Source organism: Anarrhichthys ocellatus, unplaced genomic scaffold, assembly GCF_004355925.1.
Source record: "Anarrhichthys ocellatus isolate YVR2014 unplaced genomic scaffold, GSC_Weel_1.0 scaffold49, whole genome shotgun sequence".
NCBI classification, from domain to species: Eukaryota; Metazoa; Chordata; class Actinopteri; order Perciformes; family Anarhichadidae; genus Anarrhichthys; species Anarrhichthys ocellatus.
In genome coordinates this window covers 1,266,426-1,291,111 of record NW_022280079.1, presented here as the reverse complement: position 1 = coordinate 1,291,111, position 24,686 = coordinate 1,266,426, and the positions used below count along the sequence as shown (strand labels likewise).

The window sequence follows — 24,686 nt, the reverse complement described above, 5'->3', positions numbered from 1 at the left end:
AAGTCTGTAAAGGTCGTCTGTGCAAGCAGCTTATTACGACCCATATTTACAGTACTTGTTGGGCCATAGTAGAGTTATGACAAGAGCAAAGGAGGAAGTAAGGTAACGTAGTATAAAGAGCGACAAAGTCCGCGTAGGGAGGAGGTCGGAGTGGATGGATGGGTAAAACACTGGCGTTATGTTCATGTCCTGTGTGAAACAAAAAGTCAACACGTTGAGTTAATGTTTGTACATAACTAGTAACTACGTCACAAACTTGGGTATAACACAAACATACTTATTTGAACCCGAAACATGATCTTTTCCTAAACCTAACAAAGTATTTTTGTTGCCTAAACAAAACCAATTCATAATGTTAGCTACATGTTTAAAACCATGATGGTGCAAATGTTTCACGTTTAAGTTGCCACAAGGAACTTTCATTTTGTGTCAATGTCAACAAAAGTGGTAGTGTCTCTGAGCACCAGAGTCCCTTCAGAAAACATTCATTTTACTGCAGCAGGGTCTGACAGTCTGCCTCGCTCAGTCCTGGTTCTGTTTCTCCCGTGCCTCCCTTCCCTCCAGTGGGCCCAGCAATACAGCCTGGTTCTCCATCAGCGTGGTGTCGGTGTTGGCTCCCACTGGGGACCCGAGGAGCAGTGAGGCCAACCTCTGCTTCTGGACAGAAGAGGAGACTCTGCTTCCATGCAATGAGCTATCTCTCATCCTGCCGGAGCTTCCAACTTCAGATCGTAGGCGACACAGAAGACGGATCTTGGTCTGTACGTGTCAGGCTGGTCTCTGCTGGAGGTCTGGAGTCTGAGCTGAAGGAGTTTCTGGTGAACCTGCATGATTTCATCTGCTCTCACCATAATAACTATATCAAAATAGACAGTCTTCTTGCTGACTGTCTTGTTTACTGATGAAGGTCATAAAGAGTCATCAGTTAAAAGCTCCTCACTGTAACTTTAAATAGAATGTTCGTATATGCAGTGTTTGCATGCAGTCATTGGCTATTAACTATTCTGTGTTTTAGGTATGAGGACTCTTCTGCACATCCAGTTCCCTTTGGATGAGTTATCATATCTTGTTTCATACAGAGTGGCTCGCACTTCAAGGTGAGGAGGACCACAACCAGAGCTGTTCAGTCATCTGTTGATAGGGTTAATGAAGCAGCATGGCCACAAAGTGAATGCTTAATCTCCGACAGGAAACGCTCATGTGCATGATGAGACAGAGCCATCCCTGATGCAGAACCAACATACTGTTTTGACCCTGATTAACAAGTCAAGTCAAGGCCACATTTCATTCAGTTAATGCTTACAAGGTTCTTGGTGGGATTAAATCACAAACTCACTTTGGCCTGTGGTCTGTCCTCAGATCTTTATCCCTTCATTTATGGCTTCATGCCACTTTAACTACGTGTCCTAGTTTGATGGTACTATACAGTATACCAAGTGAGTGTCACTGCGACAAAGTCATAAGAATAATCTTCATTTGTGCTCGCCATGCGTAGCTGTCACCTTTGTTTCCCGTCTATTTGCTTGTGATTTATCTGGTGTAATGCGTGTAGACACCAATGGAGGACTGAAGATCCTGCTGCAGTACTGCTAATGTGCTGTTTTTGCTCTGCAGCCAGTATTGAAGGTGTTAAACTTCATTTATACTTCTGGATTTAGTGGTTAGCAATAGCTAATGTGGTTACGAGCATAGCCTTAATAGCTAGTATGGTAATTGCTGGGAAAATTAAGTTTTGATTCAAACACTTCTGATTCCTGACGTGTGTATGTTTGGACTGAAAGAAAAAGAAACTGTGTGGATTTAATTGTTCCATCAATGTGCTGTGTACGCAAGTATCAAAGCATAACATCAAGCACATTTTCTTCTTTCACTCCACTCAAGCATAAAAACATTGCAACATTTACATAATTTTAGGTGTGTATTTGGGGTTTTCTTTGAGATAGAGACTTCATTGCTGCTGTGTTAATGATGGCTCACTAACCCTAAATGTCTCTGTTTTCCCAGGATAAGTGCACGATGACCGCTGTGACAACTGGCGGGGTGGGGGGGAGAGAAAAAACATGTTCCTCCTTCCTCCTCAGATGAAATGGATTTCATTTTCCACATGGCTTCATTTTATTCAGGGAGGCTAACTGACACAATTTATAACCCTCTTCCTTTCCCAGGCCGTGGCGGTTCCTACTCCAGTCATTAGTGCTCACACACTTTGGGCTTTAAAGGCCCGCTAAATGCTACCATGTGTGACAAGGGCAAGTGAGCGCAGGAGAGAAAAAAGGTGGTGGTGGTGGTAGCGTGGGTGGGGGACAAAAAAATAAACTTTAATCCTATGGCTCCCCACCCCACCCACACAATCATTCTACAAGGAAGAAAGTATTTTTCATTAAAGCCTGCAGTTTACCCAAGCTGGTGATTGTGTTTACGATCTTTCCAAGGCTTTTTATATGGTTGATCACTACCTCCTCCTTGATAAGCTCTATTCTATGCGTTTGAACTCAAAATGCTCTCCTTTGGTTTAGTTCTTACTTTTATAACGGTCGTCCCCGTTACTTTTATAAAGGGGACGACCGTGGCTCACTGGGTTAGAGGGTTGTCTGGTAACCGCAGGGCCAACAGTTCGATCCTCGACTGGGACGTGTCACATGTCGTAGTGTCCCTGAGCAAGACACTGAACCCCGGGTGCCTGTCATTGGCAGCCCACTGCTCCCTACAGGGATGGGTCAAATGCACAAGGCAAATTTTGTGTATATGACAATAAAAATGGTTTCTTCTGGTTTCTTAATAGGCATCAATGTGTAGTCTTTCAGGGTTCTCAGTCTGAGTATTTCATTGTTGAAAAGGGTGTTCCACAAGGCTCTTTTTCTCCTTTTCTCTACATTTATTTTGACTTACCTTAAATATGTTCTAATTGTCATGTTCATCTTTGTGCGGATGACACTGTTATTTACACTTCTAACTCTGGTATACTACAAATCCAGTATTCTTTACATTCCGAGTATAACTTTGTACAAAACTGGTGTCATAACAACAAATTTGTGCTGAATGAAAAAGGTCCTGCAGCATGGTGTTTACTATGCAACACAGTCCTCCGATTTGCATATTACTTATAATGATGGGTCACCCCTTGAGAAAGTTGATTCATCCAAATATCTTAGACTTTGGATTGACACAGAACTTTCCTTTAAGCCACACATTGATAGAATATTATAAAAAGAACACATGGTTGTCTGAGTTCACTTTATCGCTTATTTAATTCTTTTACATTTCACATTAGAAACATAATATTTCTCCATTGATACTACCTCTTATTGATTATGCTGACATTGTCTGTCAGAACACCTCTGACACTTATCTTAAGCCCCTTCATGTTGTGTATAATTCTCTATGCAGGTTTCTTTTGAGGTGTCCATATAGAACTCACCATTTTTTCTTGTCAATTAATTGGCAACAGCTTGAATCTAGAAGGCAATTTCACTGGGTTCAGTTCATCTTCAAATGTGTTTATTTTGATTGTCCTTCCTATTTGAAACCATAAAGATTTTTATATCCATATCCATTTTTTTCTTTGTCCCTAGGATTTTCAAAGAAAACGGGCACAGGTCATTCCAATGCAAAGCTCCTTTTGATTGAAATAACCTCCCTCTTTCTCTAAGATCAATTGCCTCCTTCCAATGCTTGAGGACCTCTTTATTTTCTTATCTTAAATCAACCTCCTTATACTTTAAATTTGTGCATTATTTCAGTCTAACTGAAGTCAGTTGCTATTTAAGTTGACGTGATTTGTTAATTTATCACATGAGTCATTATCATTGTAATCTTGTGTAATAGCTGAGGGCTGAGGTGTGGGTGGGAGAGGGTAAGTGAGCCGTCTGTATCTGTGTTTTTATAGTGTATGTTATGATGTTTTTGTATCTATAGGACCCCCTCGAAAATGACATGCTACATCCTAAGGGGCTATTCTTTAATCAATTCAATTAAATTCAAACTGATCCATCAAAGCATCATCAAGCTATTTTAGATCTAGCAGGACTTAATTGTTTGTCATTGCATTCCCAAACCACTACTGATCAATTTTACAAAAATATTCATTTTTGGGTTTTCTACCACTAGCCTTTGGACTAGACAAAAGTGACTCGACAAAAATGTCTTAATGAAACTTAGTAAAGCTCTAGTGTCAAGATCTTGTTGACGTTTGCAAGAACAATAAGCAAAATAAATCATCCCGAATAGAAACATTACAAACTGGCATGGGATTTGCACAGCCCATGACAGGAGGGCACTGCAGTGGACGATTAAAACTGCCTAGAACATAATCTACCGAGCATCAGTGATATCGGTGAGGTGAGGTGCCTGCACAGAGCCCAAAGGGTATTAAAAGACAATACCCACCAATCAATATGCTGTTCACCCTGCTGCCATTGGCAAAAGATAAAGAAGTATCTGTTGTTTTACCACCAGACTTCAGAGCAGCTTCTTTTCTCAGGTTGTGAGACTCCTCAACTCATCCTTAGTACTACATTTTATTTCCGCAGTATAAAGGGACTGACACTCGCATTTTGTTGTGAAACCGTGTGTTGTAAATTTATAATTGAACATTGGAAAGGGTGAACAGGGGATAACAGCACCCTTTCTGATAGCCGCTCTTCGAAGGCATCCATAGTGTTGCACTCATTTGTGTATGAGAAGTATGTACCAAATCTTGCATATTTGGCCAACTCCACATACACACCTACTACTTGCTTAAGAACAGAGACAGACTGTCATGATGGTGAAACCAACTTGAAAGGAAATAGACAACACTTTTCTGTGTTAAAGTTACAATTTCTTGGCCCATCCATCCACTGTTACCTCCTCCAAACTACGTTTTGTTGCTGCCTACTTGTCAGATACCAGTTTTAGTGTTGTTACAGTCATTGCATTTTTCTGTGTACAATAATGCAGCAGGAAAATGGCTGGGGGGGGCATCAACATTTAGGGGGTAGCCATAATACCCAATATAATGTCTTTTGGTGTGAGATCATCATTGGGAACTGGGACACCATCTCTCCAACCGCATGATGGTTTGCTAACTGCCACTAAAGAAACTGAAGAGGAAAAAATGTTTTAATTGTTAAAATGCTGGCGTGAATATCTAATGACTGTTTGGTGCAGACTTGGCCTACGCTTGAAGTTATAGCCTACCTCACTCCAGATTCTCCAATACCCCACTTCCATCACTTACACTGTTTGTTAGCCCTAGTTTGACTGAGCCATCAATGAGGAGAGATATTCAGACTTTTGAACTTGTGTTTTTTTAAGCAAATAAATAACAAAAAAATCCTGGTTGGCAGCAGTAGCCAAAACTTCCAATAGGAAATTGTGCTTAAAAATTGTGCCACCCTGAGCACTGGACTGAAAGGGGTCTGAGGTTTTGTACAGGCTGGTGGGAGATAAAGCAGCCTATCAAAGTGGGAGAACTAAATTACATTTTTATGGCTTGCAGCTCCCAGGGCCTCACAGCGCCTCCCAACTGCCTCAGCCCTGTTCCCACACAGCCACAAATCAGAGCCGAGTTATGCATTCACACCAAGAAGTGGCCCGCACCAGTGAACAGACGGGAGGCTGGTGGATTCCTGGAGTGTGAGGGAATGCTGGGGGTGGGGGGGTCCTGTGTCATGTTGCACTCACTTATTACCATTCGGCTTTCATTCTCCCTCTGATGTAGGTGCTCACACCAGTAACACAAAACAGCATCTAATTATCTGCTACATATGAACAGTCCCACATGGAGGGACCGCAGTTGACTTTGGAATTTATCTCCAAGACAATAACTCTCGTCTCATGTCACCTCTTTTCTTGATAAAGTCACTCCTGTATTTACAGATGTGACTTTTGCCACAGTTCTCATCCGGCCTAACCTTTCATGAGTAAAAACACTAGCATTAGTGTAAGCTTCAGCTGCAGGCAGAGTTAATGTTGCAGTAGTCCGACTCCAAGGATGTAGACTGTGCCTATAAGCCGGCCATTTCAGACGGAGTTCTCCTCCCCTTCCGCTATGCGATTGTGATGGTTTTTAAGAAATACAAACAACTCAGAACCTTGTTTCCCTTAGTGCAGAGTTATGATGGGTTCAGCCAGACCTTCTCCCAAAGTGTGCAGATAGGTCTGGCTATGCAAGACTATAAGGATGTTCAAAGCCTTTGAGAAGCTTGACAAGAATCATAATTCCACCACTTAAACTGATGACACAAGATACCCAAGATATGAGACCCATAAAAGACAAAAAAAAAAAAAAAAAGTAGCAATAAAATATGTTTGCCTGTCAAGGTCTTCTGGTTGAGTCAGTCGAGTCAGGACAAAAGTTGGAGGTAGTGTGCAGTTATTAGCTAGGGAGGAGATTGGGATGGATGTAGCACCAAATCTTGTAACTTTTACAAACTCCCACAGTGAGTTTTTTCACTATGTGGAATAGACTTTAACCCAGGACAACCTAGGTCATATTTTCATGGCCTTCATTAGGGATGTCACGAGAACCAATGCTTTGGTAGCAAGTCGATTCCAAAATTTCTATAAACGTGACAGTTTTTCTGCATTACCGGAGGTACAGGTGTTGCAATTCTTCCGGGCCTGGCGGGGGCACATTTACTCCGCAAGTGCTCTAGTCTGCCGTTACATGCCAATGAAAGAAGAAGAAGAATGCCTACTAGCGCAGAAAAACAACAACACGATGAAGATGGCTACAAGTTCAGCTGCAGCTCCTTTGAAAAGAAAAACAGTAAGTTTTGTTTATGGAAGTACTTTGTGTTCAAGGTGGATCATCGGGGATTAAAAATAAATGCGTGAAAAATATGCAAGTGGTGACATTGAACCTTTCAGAATTACAACTCAATTTACCTTAACTTGAAGTATACAATAACACTATCCACACAAAGTAAAAATGTTAGAGTCATGTGTTGGAATACAAAATAACATGTAGTCTAATTAGAATTACACAGTCATTTGTCCTGCAAGTGTGTGTGTGTATTTGCACAATCTGTGATCTTACCTGAGTAAGCTTTTTCTGGACGACTTGCTGCGGCTGCAAGAGAGCAGAAGGGAGAGGTTAGTGTTGTTCCTCTACCAGATATCACTAACAAGAAGATAGATAGATATATACTTTATTCATCACGCAAGGGGAAATTTGTTCGCTACAGCAGCAAAAAATATACTAAGCAATCAAAGTGAAGTAAAAATATTAAGTATAAAAAAATGCACAGTATATACAATGAAATAGATTAGTATTAATCTATCTAACTAGATAAACAAATCAGTCGTGCAAAGACAGTGTAGCGATGGAGCCCCGGCGTCGGCCATCAGACCTCTGGAGCTTGTCCAGAAAGCTGCAGCTCGTCTTGGAGTTCTCCCACACAACTTGCCTTCTCCGTTCTCTACACTGGCTCCCTGTAAGAGCTCGCATCCAGTTTAAGACTCTGGTGCTAGCCTACAGGGCAGTGAAAGGGACAGCTCCTTCCTATCTCCAGGCCATGGTCAAGCCCTACACCCCCGCCCGACCACTTCGCTCTGCTGCCTCGGGGCGATTGGTTGCCCCGTCGCTCAGAGGTCCCTACGGCCGATCGACCCGGTCGCGGCTGTTTTCTGTCCTGGCCCCACAGTGGTGGAATGAACTCCCCACTGACGTCAGGACAGCAGAGTCGCTGCCCATCTTTCGGCGCAGGCTGAAAACTCACCTCCTACCCTGAGCCTTCCACTTAGCATCTTTTGTATTCATACTAGCTTATTGCAGTTATTGTTGTCTTATTAGTTTGTGGCACTTATTGCATTCATTTGTTTCTGCACTGTACGTTGGCTCTGGTTTATGCTCTTAGATGCTTGTTTGAGGAGAGGAGATGCACTTACGACTTCTGGTGACTAGTTGTTCTCTCGAAAACCGATGTTGAAAACACTTATTGTAAGTCGCTTTGGATAAAAGCGTCTGCTAAATGACTGTAATGTAATGTAGTCAAGTGAATGATGATTTGGCCAGAGGTGATTTATTATAAAGTCTTATTGCAGAGGTCAGGAATGTTCTCCTGTATCTGTCCATGTGACAGCGGAGCTGGAGCAGTCTGTTGGAGGGAGTGCTCCCCTGTCCCTGCAGGAGGTGGTTGAGAGGGTGGTTCTGTCACGATTCTCGGGCAGAGCAAAGACTGAAGAGCAGAGACGAGGTGAAGTTGAAAACAAGGTCTTTTACTGGTCACCAAAAAAGTAATAAACAAAAACTTAAAGTGACTCCAACAGGGAGCAAGCAAAAATAAAAAAAAGGCAAAGTCAAAAACCATTGAACAAACACGAGGGATCAGCACGGGAGACACGAAGAGCATGAGGGGATGAACAATGACGATCTGACAACCGGAACAGGGAAAGCAGGAGAGTATATATGTGTGGGGTGATGAGTAGATTGCAGGCAGGTGAGTTGAATGAGTGCAGTGTGGAGTTGGCAGAGGAAAAAGCCAGGGGCAGGTGATTGAGCACAGGTGAAGTGAATGAGAACGATCAGTAGACACTCTGAGGAGACACACACGAGGCAAAGCCTAATCATGACAGTAGTACCCCCCCCAAGGGACGGATTCCAGACGTGCAAAGACAAGGAAGGGTGGGCAGAGGGGTTCCAGAGGAGGGAACCAGTGGGGCTTGTCTCTACTGGCTTAACCTTGGAGATGGGGAAGGGACCGATGAAATTAGGCGCTAGCTTGCGAGGCTCCACACGGAGGGGAAGATCCTTGATGGGCAGCCAGTCCCTCTGTCCCACCCGGTAGTGAGGGGCTGGGGTGCGGTGCCCAGCGCGATCAGGAACTGGAGGACGCTGCAGCTCTGAGGCGGCAGCGGTAGGAGCTGCAGCAGGAACTGGAGGACGCTGCGGCTCAGAGGAGGCAGCTGGAGTCGGCCGGACCGCCGACGGGACACGGGGAGCTGGAGTCGGCCGGACCGCCGACAGGACACGGGGAGCAGGTGTAGGCTGCAGCCCAGCGGAGACAGGGAATTGCTGCAGCCTAGCGGCGATGGGGAACTGAACCTTCTTCCCATGTCTCATAAGGTTAAAGTGGCGGCTTAGCCCGAGGTTAGCTTCCTGGAAACTCAGAGGCCCTCCCAAGGCCAGGCGGGTTCCCAAAAACTGGTCAGACGGATTAGGTGCATCGCACACCAAACGGTGGTCTGGTAAGGAGCCCGGAGGCTTGCAAGGCACATTAGGGGAGGCAGATAGGAGACAAGATGAGTGACATTTGATCTTTAACCTCCTCAGAGAGTCCAAACAAGAAGGCGTCTGACAGAGAGGGATCGTTCCACTGACTGTCTGCTGCTAGGGTGTGGAAGCGGATGGCATAATCAGCCACCCGGCTGCTCCCCTGTCGGAGAGAAAAAAGTCCTCGTGCCGACTCTCTGCCCGGGGTCTCGTGGTCGAACACCCTTCTTAGGGCCCCGGAAAAGTCCAAAACAGAGCGGCAAATAGCAGATTGATTGTCCCACTCTGCTGTAGCCCATTCCCATGCCCTCCCTGAGAGGTTTGTGATGATGAACGCCACTCTGGACCATTCGGTGGGGTAGGACAAGGGCTAGAATTCGAAGTTGAGTGAGCATAATGATAGGAAGGAGCAACACGTGGCAGCGTCACCGTTGTACCTCTCAATGTGTGGCACTCGGGGTTCGGGGTGCGACTCGGGTGAAGTCACCGGAGCCACTGGAGCCGGTGGACCTTGAGGTGCTGGTTCCACCGGAGACCGCGGGTTGAGGCTGGCGAGCACCTGCTGTGTCTGGTGGTTGAGATCCCGCAGCTGGTCCGTTATGGCGGCTTGAAAAGCATTCTGGCGAGCGTGAACGTCGCTGGTCAACCCGGAGAGCAACCGTCCAAACTCCGGTGCCCCGCCGGCCAACCCGGAGAGCAACCGTTCGAACTCCGGTGCCCCGCCAGCGGAGAGCAACCGTTCGAACTCCGGTGCCCCGCCAGCCAACCCGGAGAGCAACTGTTCGTAGTCATACAGTTTCTTCCCTTGCGTCTGGAGAGCGAAAAGCATGGCGGTATTCTCTGCTGAGTCTGTCATGGTCAGATCATTCCGTCACAATTCTGGGGCAGAGCAAAGACTCAAGAGCAGAGATGAGGTGAAGTTGAAAATAAGGTCTTTTACTGGTCACCAAAAAAGTAATAAACAAAAACTTAAAGTGACTCCAACAGGGAGCAAGCAAAAATAAAAAAAAGGCAAAGTCAAAAACCATTGAACAAACACGAGGGATCAGCACGGGAGACACGAAGAGCACGAGGGGATGAACAATGACGATCTGACAACCGGAACAGGGAAAGCAGGAGAGTATATATGTGTGGGGTGATGAGTAGATTGCAGGCAGGTGAGTTGAATGAGTGCAGTGTGGGGTTGGCAGAGGAAAAAGCCAGGGGCAGGTGATTGAGCACAGGTGAAGTGAATGAGAACGATCAGTAGACACTCTCAGGATCCAATGCTGCTCCCCCAGCAGACTACGGAGAAGTACAGTGCACTGACCACAACAAACTGGTAAAACATCTCCAACATCTTGGTGCACACGTTGAAGGATCAAAGTTTCCTCACGAAAAAGAGTCGACTCCTCCCCTTCTTGTACACAGCATTGATGTTGGCCTTCCAGTTCAGTCTGTTGTTAGTGGAGACACCCAGGAACTTGTACTCCACCATGTCCACATCCTCTCCCAGAACTCTCAGCAGTTGTGGAGCCGTCGTCTTCCTCCTGAAGTAAACCACCATCTCTCTGGTCATGGCCACGTTCAGAAGCAGGTGATTTCTACCACAAAACAGTGGTGGGCCGTCAGGGCCAGAAAGGCCTTCTCTGCTGGCCTAAACAGAATCAAAAAGTTATAGCTATTTTATAATTTAATAATTTTTCTTAAATACACTACAGGTATTATAATTTATACAAATATTTTTCCCATTATCTTATTTTCTCATTGCACAGCTACTGTCTTCCTCAGTTGCTCTGCTTCCAGTGCAGCTTGTTTTAAGTAGAGCTTTTATCCAATCAGATCTCACCTCTGTGTCTCTAGGTAAGAACAGAGGCAGAGGCCTGCAGACTCACAAGTGAATCCATGTGCAGTTTAAGTGAATGTGGACGATATTGTTGATTGTCATAGTGTTCAACCAATCAGATCTTTAGTTTGACATGTTGGGCATATTCTTTGACGTGTCATGGCCTGCTAGCTGGCCTACAAGTACGTCAGCATTAACGAGCAGCTCAGTTTCCAGGTGCAGCTCTGTAGTGAGGTGCAGCGTGTGCTGTGATTGGTCAGTGGGCGAGCACGTGACTATTGTGAAACGAAACTTAAAGTAGCCATCAGAGGCTTAGCCGGAGTAGTGAGAGTTCAAATTGAAAGATATGGAAGAAATTATGACATTTTTAGCATTTTGCTTGGTGTAGATTATTTTTTTTCACCTAGCTGTGTTTTTTTAACACTCAATGGCTGAAGGAGGAGAAACGGATTTGTGAGTTGGGATTTAACCGTGGGATTAAACTCTTTGTCAACAAAGAAAGGAGGATGGAGTTTGTCTTTAAGTGAACAGCATTTGGTAAGTCAACTGCGTTTGTTTTTTTACATCTAATATCTGAATGGCCCTTGAGTGTGTAGATGTTCCGCTGCAGGTCTGCTGGGTTGATTTGTTGCTCTGTTGTCATATGAATATATGTGACTGGTTCTTGTGAGTTTGTTGTTGTCAGTGTTAATTATATTGATTTGGACTGTATGCATTGTCCGTTAATTACGAAGCATACCGTCATGCGCAGATTTATTGTTTGTTAAACTAGTTTAGCGTAGTCTCCCAGAAGTGCGGTGCCTCAGCTGTCTTTAGTTTTGTTTTTCAAACTGTGGTCTGCCTGTGAAGTAGTCAGTGATCCAGGAGACGGTGGACGTGTCTACCCCCACCACCCACAGCTTCTCACTCAACAGCAGTGGTTGGATGGTTTTGAATGCACTGGAGAAATCAAAGAAAGTGATTCTCACAGAGCCACCGGTTCCCTCCAGGTGCGATTGAGCTCGTTGCAGCAGGTAGATGATGGCGTCGTCCATCCCAACATGAGGATGGTATGCAAATTGCAGAGGGTCCAGTGAGGATTTCACCTGCGATCGGAGGTGGGCCAAGACCAACCAGAACTACAGTTCTCAGCTGTCATTCAACAAAAAAATGTCATATGTTGGATCGGCAGTAACGTAAGCCTGACTGGTTCAAGATTCAACTGGAATTAAAAGTGAGAAAACAGAACCAAACAAGGGTAATATGAAAGGCACAGTGTGCCTCGGCTTGGTCTAAGACAATTTGCAGTGACTACATCTGCAGTGATTGGTTATTTGAGAGTCGAGTGAGATTGATGATTGACAACGGCACAGTTATCAGCTCTGCACAGGCCTACGTAGGACCTAGTCTTTCAGAACTGAGTGACCCAACCCGACCGGAGACACAAAGCTATATTTTTGCATATCTCCTTCATCACTGATTGTTAGCTCATCAAGCAAATGCAACAAAATGGCTGTACCGAGTATTGTGTATCTACTTGCAACATATGACACATGCCACAGAGAGAGAGAGAGAGAGAGAGAGAGATAGAGAGAGAGAGAGAGACCTGTCTGCACACCACTGCCTGAGAGAGTTCAAACCCTCCTTAGTTTCCCTGACCAATCAGGTACATTAAATTGAAGCGGGCAGGACAGTTGGATTGTCAGACGCAGCCCCCAACTCTGTTCTCCTACCCAGACTGATTTGAACCTGCCTTTAGCCTGATCAGTAACAGAGTCAGTAAACAGTTTAATGATTGCAGGTAAAGAGCCAAACTGAAGCAGCAGCATACCACAGGGACATTTTGAGAGTCATGCTGGATGATGTATACAGAGGATGCAGCTGCCTCTGACACTTCAAAATCATGACACTTTGGATAACCATCCTTATTTGGATGACAATAATTCTCCTTCCAAAGCCACATGTGAAACTCAAAAAAATAGAAAATGTTGGGAACTCACAATGAAGTCTAATTAGCTGAGGTATTATCCACCAAAGTGTGTGTAAGATTTTGAATGGGACGTGTTTGTGCTTGCCCATGAAAAAAATAACGCAACTACTGTGGCATGCACTTCAAGACACGGCCTAGACTACAGCTCTCCTCCCACTTTGGCATATCAGTGAGTCACCAAAAATCGACTGGAAACAGGTGAAGACCCAGGACATACCAACACTGAGGTAGTTTGCAGCCACCCCTGATATCTCTGAGGCTTCTCCACCACATGTGTCTGCTTTTGTGTGTTAAAGCAACACTTTGCCCCCAAATCAAAACTTAATATTTTTTCGTATTATCTATAGTTCTATTTATCATTCAAGATAGTTTTGGTGTGAGCTGCTGACTGTTGAAGATATCGGCCATAGAGATGTCTGCCTTCTCGCCAATATAATGGAACTGGATAGAACTCTGCTTGTTGTGCTCAAAAATACATTTGAAAAACCCTGCAGCAATGTTTCTTTCCAGAAACCATGACCCAGTTAATCAAGATGATCCACAGACCTTGTTGTGAGCAGCTTCTTGTAGGAACTATTTTCTTTCTACCAAACTACACCCGCCAACAGAAGGAGGTGAGCGTCTACTCACGGACAAGACGCTCGTACTCGTGGTGGCGCCAGGTGAAAATATTAAAGGTGTCCTCCTCAGCTAGCGTTACCTAGCTCAGTGGTGCTAGATGAGCCACCGGGATCAATTAGCTATGAGCCTCTCGCCCATGAATAAATGCAAGCTTCCTTTTGTGCGGCGATAAGGTTGGTGGGTGTAGTTGGGAATCTTGAGTAACCGGGTCATGATTTCCAGAAAGAGACATTGCTGTTGAGTTTTTCAAATGTATTTTTTCTTTGTCGCTTTGAGCAGCAAAAGTCAAGTGTTATCTAGTTCCATCATATTGGAGAGAAGGCAGACATCTCTAAGGACTATTTCTTCAACACTATATTGATAAACAGAACAATAGGTAACAGGTCAAACATGTATTTTTTATTTTGGGGTGAACTGTACCTTTGAGTTTCAGTGGTGATGAATTATTTTTGATATAAAGGTCTGTAAATGTAGTGATGAATGGCTATACATTAAAATATTTGTACACCATTTAAATGTGAGGAACGACAAGTATATACAGTCTGAGTTTCTATTTGACTGAGGTTTCATGTTGGCCTTGAACAGCACACACACACACTGTGGGGTGAAGGAGGTCCTGATCGAGCTCAGAACCGCACAGGAAGTCGGTCTGGACTAGGTCCGAACAGCTGAGCACTCCATCAGCTCTGCGAATGTAAAAAGAAAATGCTGGTGTTCGTAAGCACGGCCAGCTGCTGGTCCTAAGAAGAGAGCATCATGTCCCTAACCCCCTCCCACACACACACACCCACCCAATATCAGTCCAAACAGCTGGTGTTTTCTGTGCCAGCTCTGGCTGGAATGTCAGTAGGCTCAAACACAGTAATAGAGTCCATGTCAACACCGGATAAGTCCTGCATGAGGAATGCAAGCAGCAGTGGAGGAAGAATTGGGAGACTAGTGCACACAGAGAGGATCATGCAGATCCTCTGAACACCACCAGGCTTCAGAGAGGTTCCCCCCTCCTTTGTTATTGGGCAGGTGTGCTTGACTTCTTCTCCTGAATCATAATTCTGATACTTCATAACAAAAGATTTTTCCACAAGTTCTATTATTTTCCTGGCAGCAATGGATGACCATCTAATGTTAAGTCATTGTGAAATAAAAAGGTAAATAGTTCAGGTCAAAAATTTGAATCAAGATCCAAGACAATTGAGGTACCGTGGACATTGGGGACCCTTTGTTATATTTAGCCTGATGCATCTTCCCATGATGGAAAAAGTCTTGGAGTTTATTAGGTTATCCTTGATATTTTTGTAGTTGTGTGTAATTTGATGCCTTTTCAATTCAGAAGAGACAAGTCAGATAATGAAAAGATAGTTGTTTATTATTAACAGATGATATGTGATGATAAAGTATTTGGCGCTTGGACTCTACAGGGAGATTTGTAATGGAGGGGCATCTGCCCTGAGCAGCAGAAGGTGGGCGGTGATGGAGAGGTGGAGGGGTATGTAACAGCAGCATAAACCTATTGAAGGTAGAGAGACAATCACATTTAAAAGAGACAGCAGCAAGGTAGGCTAACAATGAAATTGTGTCGTTGTGCTTATTAGATAAAGGAGATGAGCTGATCTAAACAGCTGATTCATGATTGACAGCAAGGAAATAATGAGGAAAGAATGGCAGATTTATGAGAAATAAACTACCGGCTTAGGCATGCAAGAGTATAGTCTTCCTGACTGAACTTGCGGTAGAGCTTCATAAGTTTCACTGACCATGAAGACAAAAGTTGAAGAGTCCTCTATGTTTACAGCCTGACAGTCAAATCTACTATCTGCTGGTAAACCAGCACCTCTCCCTCTATAGCACAAAAGAGAAATGGCAGCATTGTCTTTCACAGGCTCTGGCAGCTCTTTCATGTTGCCTGGGCCGAACACTATGAATCACTAGTAGGCCCAGCCGCTCTGCCCTATGAGTGCTTGGGAGGCAGAGCATGAGGGCAGCGTGGGCTACTCGCACAGCATACCTTTGAATGGTCGGAGCTGGACTGAAAATAGGAACCCATATCGGCTGAAACCCCATCCCTCCGTTGCTCAAAGAATGCGGCCCTCAAGGCTCTCAGCTATACAGCCACCATGCAGCCTCCTTCCAGATGTCTTTCTCTGATCAAAGGAAAGCCTTCGACAGCTGAGCCGCCATTCACAAAAAGCTCCACCTATCAAGAGAGGTGGGCCACTCACCCTGCTCTCTCTCCAGCACCAAAGTAGCTGTCCTCATGTCTTTCAAGTTGTCAAAAACTCTTACTGGTTCTCCAACTGGCCATAGTCATATCATCACTTCCATTGAAGCCCCCACCCCCAACTTGTCCTTCACAACCTACCAGGTGAGAAAAGAACTGAGAAGGATCAAGGTGAGAAAGGCCACGGGTCCAGACGGCATCAGCTCAAGGCTCCTCAGGTCCAGTGCAGACCAGCTGTGCGGGATAATAGAGCACATCTTCAACTTGAGCTTGAAGCTGGGGAGAGGACCACAACTGTGGAAAACATCCTGCATGGTACCAGTCCCAAAGACCCCACGACCCAAGACTTCAACAGCTTCAGGCCGGTGGCGCTAACATCCCACCTGATGAAGACGCTAGAGAGGCTGGTCCTTGTGCATCTCCGCTCCCTGGTGAGCTCATCTTTGGACCCACTCCAGTTCGCCTATCAATCTGGCATCGGGGTGGATGACGCTGTCATCTACCTGCTACAAAGATGCCTTTCTCACCTGGAAAAGGCTGGAAGCACTGTGAGAGTCATGTTTTTTGATTTCTCCAGTGCCTCCAACACCATCCACCCTTTGCTTCTGAGGGACAAGCTGGAGCAGACCGGGGTGGACCACCACCTCACTGCATGGATCTTGGACTATCTCACCAACCGTCCACAGTATGTGCAGATACGGGAGTGTGAGTCTGACCTGTTGTCCTGCAGCACGGGGGCTCCACAAGGAACAGTTCTAGCTCCATTCCTCTTTACCATCTACACCTCGGACTTCACACACAACTCTCCTAACCACCTCCAGATCAACTCTGGTAAAACCAAGGAGCTGGTGGTGGACTTCCGCCAGGGTAAACACTCTCCTCCGACACCAGTGAACATCCAGGGAATGGACATTGAGATTGGGAGATCTTATAAGTACCTGGGTGTTCACTTGAACAATAAACTGGACTGGACTGATCACACAAATGCACTTTACAAAAAGGGTCAGAGCAGACTCTATCTGCTGAGGAGGCTCAGGTCTTTTGGAGTGCAGGGAGCACACCTGAGGACCTTCTTTGACTCTGTGGTGGCATCAGCCATCTTTTATGGAGTGGTCTGCTGGGGCGGCAGCATCTCGACAGCCGACGGGAAGAGACTTAACAAACTTATCAAGAAGGCCAGCAGTGTGCTGGGGTGTCCACTGGATACGGTGGAGATGGTGGGAGACAGGAGGATGATGGCTAAGCTATCATCCCTGATGAACATCACCTCCCACCCCATGCGGGATGCCCTGGCAGCTCTGTGCAGCTCCTTCAGCCACCGGCTGATTCCCCCTGGTGTGTGAAGGAGAGGTACCGCAGGTCCTTCCTTCCTGCTGCTGTCAGGCTGCACAACCAGCTGTGCTCCCAGTAGACCACACAACACTAACACTAAAAAAAAATCGGTGCAATAATTACACTGTGCAATAAAAAAATACTCTGTCTGTATATATATATATATATATATAATAGTTTTAGTTTTAGTTCTATTTAGTTATTGTGGATTTTTGTACTTTTTTACTTCGTTGATATTCTTTACTGTTTATTACTTATTTATAATACTTGCTGCTCTTGTTTTTTTTTTTTTTACCATGTACCTTGTGTGCACTGTCCACTTTGCTGCTGTAATCCTGTAAATTTCCCCACTGCGGGACTAATAAAGGATTATCTTATCTTATTTTATCTTATTGAGTTCAAATAAAATATAGATTTGCACAAGTGCTTAAAATTGTAGACTGCTCTTGAGGCCGCTTCTAGACAGCGTGGTGTGATCACTTACCTCCAGAACATCTTGCTATATATTTCTGAAAGAGAACAAGTCAAAGCCTGAAGCAAGCTGTGCAAGCGTTCCACAGAGCTATGATCAGTCCACTCAACAATTCAAAAGCATTGGATGAACAAACAACTCGACACAGAAATGAGCCGGCAAGAATGTAGAATGAAAGCACCGATGAGACAGTTTGCCCCGAGGGTGGCGCTACAGGAAACACCATGGGGTCATTGAATGTGTTCAACAAACCTAATGACAGTTTCTCTGGTAGACTGTGAGTTCTGTGTGCAGAGCTGACAGTGTCCGAAAGAAATCATGCTCCGAGAGCACGGAGGGGCTTAATTAAAGTTATTTTTGGCCTCATGTTGAGGCTAGAGAGAAGGTCAAAGGTCAGCAGAGCCATTCATGAGCTCTTAAGACATTCAAATCGAAATCAATGGAAATCTGTTAATTAGATGTTGCGATACCTTGTAGAACCAAAACAATTAGTCCAGAGGTTTATTGGTAGATGATGAAAGGCCAAAGGGTAAGAGAAGCATAAATATTCACACCAAGTTTTATGGAAATCTGACAGTGGTTGTAGCGGATATATTGAATGTGGATGTTTTTGCAGTCGGTCAAAGCAAGTGACGTGCAGAGCAACGTTTAGCTATCACGCGATCGAAACAAACACATGTGAAACCAAAAGTAAAAGATCTCTTTTCTAACCCTAACTTAGTAGTTTTGTTGCGTAACGTATGAATCGTGTTTTAGGTTAAATAACATTAAACGTATCCCATGTTTGCAGAACCATACAATGTCATACTTTTTTTTCTGGCAACTGGGTTGGTAGTTTATATTGTGCAACTTTTTATGTTAAAATGAAGCCCAAACCTTTTGATTTTAATTAATAACCTATACCCCATTTTACCCTTGAATTAATTACATTTTTAATCTTAGCATAATTTGACCTTTCCCTTCTCTCTTTATCTGGCGCACAGCTTCCTTTTGAACCAGTAGCCATATTGTCAACGTGTTTACAGTACATCAACAAGCTGGTATCTCAGTGTCAAAGATGTCAAAGATGTTGGTTTTCACCCAAAAGCCAAAGTTTATCCACACATCTCAGTTCAAAATAATCACAACAAAACTTAATTGAATCAAAGCAGCCCATTTAGATTGTCCCCAAGATGGCAATTTTCACACACCATCCTGTCTGCACCAAACAACCAAATGTGTCAACATGTAGCGTATGTAATAGTAATTATTGTGTGCCTGAACGCAACCCATGTATACACAGATGTAGGACAGAATTTACATTACACCACTATTATTCTATTTTTCAAATGTTTGTTATTGAGCCTTCTCCTTCTATGTTTGAACATGTGATTGCATGTTTAGCATTAATAAATGTGCATAACTGTATTTTATATCTCTTTATCTGTGTACCTGAGTGTCCTGTTTGTGTGTATATTACGTGTATTGTGCTCCTGCTCTGCAGTCCTTGCAGTCTGAGTGTTAATTATCCCATAAGAAAGGTGCTTCTGCTGTTTGCTCTGGTTAACCGTTACTGGGCCTGCTAACCTTTGGACCTCCTTTGAAGCCAAACGGATCATTTGACCAACCTTCCCTCCACAAACACAAGTCTGCATGGATAAAAAACTGTCACGAGATATACTTCGGGTGAAACGCTGTGTAGAGCGTGAGGCTGTTAGAACCTGGAAGGCTCACCATTGAAATTGTTAAAATGTAACTTTGCCAAATAGAGCACTTATGTAGGTCAACGTTTGACTTATCTGGCAGGCTTGTAACACACTTGGGAATTCACAGACTGCTGAAGCGAACTGTGTGTCTGGGAAACTGTTAGAGATAAAAGTCAATATCTTATGGAGGCTATGCCACAAGAATAATTCATAATATTAATTTGAATTGAATTACTTTAAAGTAGTGGTTAGTTATGATCCAGTACTTAAAGTAGCATCAGACACGTTTTTTGCTTTAACTTATCGTTATGAACAAAATGTTGATTGCACAATGTAATTGTTATCGAATAATGGCACCATCTGTGTTTCACTCTGCAATTCTGTCTGCCTCCAGGTTCAATGGATGATTTTTTACTTGTTTTTTCTGCCTTAATCAAACCACTGAGATCAGGGTTTCCATTCAAATTGGGATTCTTACGGTTGTTTCTTGCATTAATAAACCAAGCCATCAAGTGATTCATCAAATATACATTTCAATTATGCTATTTAGATCTTATCATTGTTAAGGCGACGAATTATTACATGTACTGATTAACATTATCATTATTTATATGATCTGACAATATGGTCCGGACTGAAATATCTCAACAATGATTGGATTTATTGTTTTGACATTTTGTGAAGACGTCAACCGGCTGGATTCTGGTCACCAGTCGACGTTTCGAGACCCTGCTGAGTGAAGCCAATGCGGAAGTGTCTTAAAACCTGCATTCTCTCTAGTGTCCACCAGGGGGCGACTCCTCTGGTTGTATAGAAGTCTATGAGAAAATGACTCTACTTCTCTCTTGATTTATTACCTCAGTAAACATTGTAAACATGAGTTTATGGTCTCAATCTCTAGTTTCAAGTCTTCTTCAATACAGCATGATGTTCATTTAGTACATTATGGTCCATTTAGAGTCAAACAGACCATAAAGCAGGGGATGCTTTAGGGTGCTGCCACTGCCAGAGCTGTATATGGCGTCTGTCGTCTCTCCTCCACATTCCAAATATAGTAATTTCCGTTCATTTGGTGCAAAATAAAAACAACCAGGCATCGCTCCCATTCTCTCTTCCTCTTGTTTCTTTCTGTTTAACAACAACTTTACAAAGCCTTGAGCCTTGTGAGACTTCCGTACATGAGTGGTCAACCAGATTCAGGCAGTGGGGATTCCTGAGAGAAGCAAAGAGTATTACATCCTAGTAGTCCCCAACACTAAAGTTTCTTCTGTGGGAGAGTCTGATTACAGCTTGTTATTGTCTAGGTGTCTCCAGATCGGGCACTCCAACGTGTTCAAACACGCAGCTCTTCCTCTAAAGATTATAGTATTGTATTGGAAAAGGTTAAGCGGGGGTTCTTTCAGTTGACTCAATCGCTGCTTAGCCCCAGAAAGCACACAGGAGACAACAATCCATGACAAAAGAACACGCCTTCAATCGACCAGTGCAAATTACACTTAGACACCACGGCTGCCCAGTAGCTCTCCCTCCCAAACAGTCATCATTATCCTGGATAAAAACCATTTATTGTGATGTCGTATGAAGTGATGGAGATGACCCCCCCCCCACCCAGTCAATGCCCCACCAGAGTTAAGAATTGCACCTATCAGGATCCAACTAAACCTGGCGATTAGGGGGAATTTGCCGAAAGGCCCTTTGTACCGGAGAAAAAAATATCTGTCGTTGCAAGGAATGTGGAAAATTCCTAGCAGACAAGCAGGCTTTTGTTGGTTTGGGTTTTTTGGGGGGTGGTGCTCTGAAAGGAAAGAAAGGGCGCAGACAAATTGGATCGGTTCCATTTAGGAGCCTCTGCTGTTTGAAGTGAAATCCGTTACCAGAGTATTTCAAAGGGAAAGAGGGAGTAAAGTAGAAATGCAATTCGTCTGCTTGGACTTCACAAGCAGTTCTTTGCTTCTTGTTCTTGTTCTTGCATTTTGCTGCTTACAGAGGAAAAAACATCTCAATTATGTTTTTGTTGTTGTTGTATATTATGTTTTGCAGTCTTTAGTGTCTTGGAACTATTTGATGCAAATGCATGTGGCATGCATGCGTGGCCGCTCTGAACCAGGAAGGACTCTGCATGGCACTCAGCTCTGCCTCGTTTCAACAGAGCGTCGCAGATGTTATGAATTAACCTGTCGGGCCTGGAACAGCTCACTTCCTGCCTCATAATGGTGGTAGAAGAAATACTCTAATGACATAAATGTCTATATCTATTTGAGCAATTTGAAAGAACTGCATTGTGAAAAAGGAAGAGGGGGGAAAAATCTGAGCCATCGCTGCACAAACAGCCAGGACACCACAGGACACCACAGGACACCACAGGACACCCGTGTAACTTCCTGTGTAAAACAAACAGTGAATGTGGGCTACGCTAAGTAAGTGCTCTCCTTCTCCGGCTGCACTACAAACATGCATCTTAAGGTTTGCTCCTTTTGTAACAATGTACCTGCAGAAGCTCTGCTAGTCTTTTTAAGATGCTTTTACTGATATTCTACCATTAAGGACTGAAATCAATAAACTTGATTTTCATATACACTAACTAGGACAAACTGCCAATCAGTGTTTAGAAAAGAAGAAGAAGGTATGACTGAGATATGAGTGTGAAAGTGACAATAATGATGCCATCAAATTCCAACAGAGGAATTCTTACAAAGTCATCAAGCCATATCTATTGATTGTATATTTTCTAGCAAGAAAACGCAATGTATATTCAAGGTTTGTACAAAATGTAAATTTTCACTATTTGTTTCCATTTAAAGAAACTTGAGGTTACATCATGTGTGCATGCAAATCTTCTGCTATAGCAAAGAGAAACAGGATTTCTGACAGGAAAGCTGTCGAATTTAATCACTTTTTTGTTGAAACGACGAATCATTAGAAGTAAAAGAGAACTACGATATGGTGTGATGTGACGAATGAGTAATGCCTCAGTGTCATCTCCTAAACTGCTTTTTACATCCAGGACTGTGTAGCAGCTCGTTGCCGTGATGTTTCAGCTGAGGACTCAGAGTGAAATAATTAAACCCTTCCAGCAGTAAAAAGAAAAAGTGGGTGGGAGTTAAGAGAAGGAGGCATAGGTGACCTGTGGAAATCCGCTAAGGTCCCAAAGAACTCCTGATGTTTGTAGAGTCCCCGTCTGAACAAAAGGCCTCTAGTGGCTGGAATTCAGGCGTTCTGCGAGGCAGCAGCCGAGGCTGGAGGAAGGTGGGGGGTTGAGAATGTGGGGAATGAGGCAAAGCTGCTGCCCACCCCCAACTCATTTTCAGTAGTGTCTCCGTGGTCTCTGAGGTCTCTCTTACTCTCGCACTTACAAACAGCCTCGGGAAGGAGTACATTACAGCAGAAGCGATCTAAAAATCACTAAACGCACCTCATGTACACACAAACAAAAAGAAAGAGTCACTTCAAATGGAATTAACTGCAACGTTAAAACAAAGACTCCTGTCCTCTTCATACAAGAACAAATGAAGTTTAACCGGAGAGCGCAGACCTCTTCCGAGGCCATGAGCTACCCTTCACCAAGTCTCAGTCCTGCTGACAAAGACAAAAACAGACCAGACCGAATGCACAACTTCCTTGGTGGAGGTAATAAACACAAAGCGTATTTATGAAAGCTTTTATATTTGCTCTTCTAAGCACTCTACATGTATAGAAATTGCCTGTGGGCAGTTGTATAGCACAAAAGAAGACAATGTGTTTTACATTACCTAGTGTCTGTTTAGAATTGACAGAGGAACAACTGGATGGTTATAATAAACAGCCAAAGCCACAAAGTCATGCAACTTAATCTCCTGCAAATTGCATTCAAATGCATTTTGCAAACGCGAAACTGAGGGATCCATAATTCCACCAGAAAGACTTCTTTTAACTCAACTTAAGCCTTTCCAGACTTGCACCTTGCTACGTAAATGTGATGGTGCTGTATATATCGCTCTCATGGCTGCAAAAGCCTTCAAGTCCTTTTAGTAGAAAAGACACGAGGGCACTCTTAAAAGTTGGGACATTGCAACATTTCTGATCAAGTCTGAACTGAATGCCGGCAGGAAAGATGATGCTCTCCGGGTGACCTTCACCTTCTCCACTTTGTTAACAGCACTGTAATACTTATTTTTAAAAAGCTATTGGTGGGTTTTTGAAGGCGATTTAAAAAGAAGATACAGAGTTTGCCGCTCTGATTTCCTCAGGCCAGTCCTTCAAAGTCCAGGAGCCGTAACAGCTCTAGAGGCTGGAGTAACAGGAAGAGAAGAATCTGAGGATCTCAGGGATGCGAGGGGAACATAATGTACTAAAAGGTCACATATATAACAAGGCGTCTAGTGTCTGTATTAGAGATTCCAGGCTTTCCACTGACTCCGATGTGAACCCAGCTACATCATTAATAGACAATTTTAGAGAATCGTTCATAACTGCAAAACACATGCAGCTCTGATAGTGCTACGTTCTTATGTCAAGAATCTGATTAATAAATGTAGGCCCATTATTTGATTTTGAAATAGCCATTTTGTTGTTTATGAATGATCTTTTTGTTTAATTTCCACATTTTCTCGTCACTGCATTGATTTCTACTGTGAGATTGACAGTCGAATATGACTCCTTAGATTGAATCGTCAAATAGTCCACTATTTGGGGTCACCGCTAAAGTTAACTCATGTAACGTGCTTAAACCACGTCACGTACATAAGGTGCAAAGTTACGTAACTTAAGTTAAGATCTAGTTAAGTCTGTATGTGCCGAGTTCGGAATAAGAACAGGTCGGTGCAAGTGGAGATGAAATATGAAACTCTGGACAGGAACAGGATGGAGATTTCCTTTGCAGATGCCAGAGGGTTAGGGTTAAAATAGTTCATGTGATAAAGACGTGATGAAGGTGTGATGGAGGCGTGAGTAAGTTTCATGTTTTTGATGGACAGAAACAGTCTCATATTTTACCTGTTTCTCCGATTGAGAAAACAGGATTCATCTAAGCTGAGGCTGGTGGTAAAGATGACAGAGTCCAACCATATAGGGTCACCGAGGAAGACAGCAGTACACTATAAGAATACAACATTTGCACTGTCTGGACCTATGAGCTCTGTCTTGTTGCAAGGAAGTTCTGAGACATCCACTTATAAATGTTGTGAATGCGGTTTTCTAAGACCGATCAATTACCCACTCTTATGCATAAATCAAATCAAATCATAAATAAAACCAGATTAAAAGGACTCCATTTCCCTCACTTTGTCATTATTACAGCAAGTGTCAACACTCCATTCACTCTTTCTTTCTCTCCATCTCTCTCCCTCTCTTTCTCACACACACACACACACACACACACACACACACACAC

At 43.7% G+C, this 24,686-nt stretch overlaps 1 protein-coding gene across 3 annotated transcripts in view; it reads right to left on the bottom strand.

The window, feature by feature from the left end:
• Positions 1–24,686, bottom strand: part of hmga2 (high mobility group AT-hook 2) — a 52,896-nt gene that overhangs the window by 6,704 nt on the left and 21,506 nt on the right. For 2 of the 3 annotated variants that reach the window (XM_031869854.1, XM_031869855.1), the window contains one exon: positions 7,022–7,054. In XM_031869854.1, the coding sequence (XP_031725714.1) occupies positions 7,022–7,054 (33 nt within the window). Of the gene's footprint in view, positions 1–4,977; positions 7,055–24,686 lie in introns of those variants that run through there. The other variant, XM_031869853.1, reaches the window with a different exon arrangement.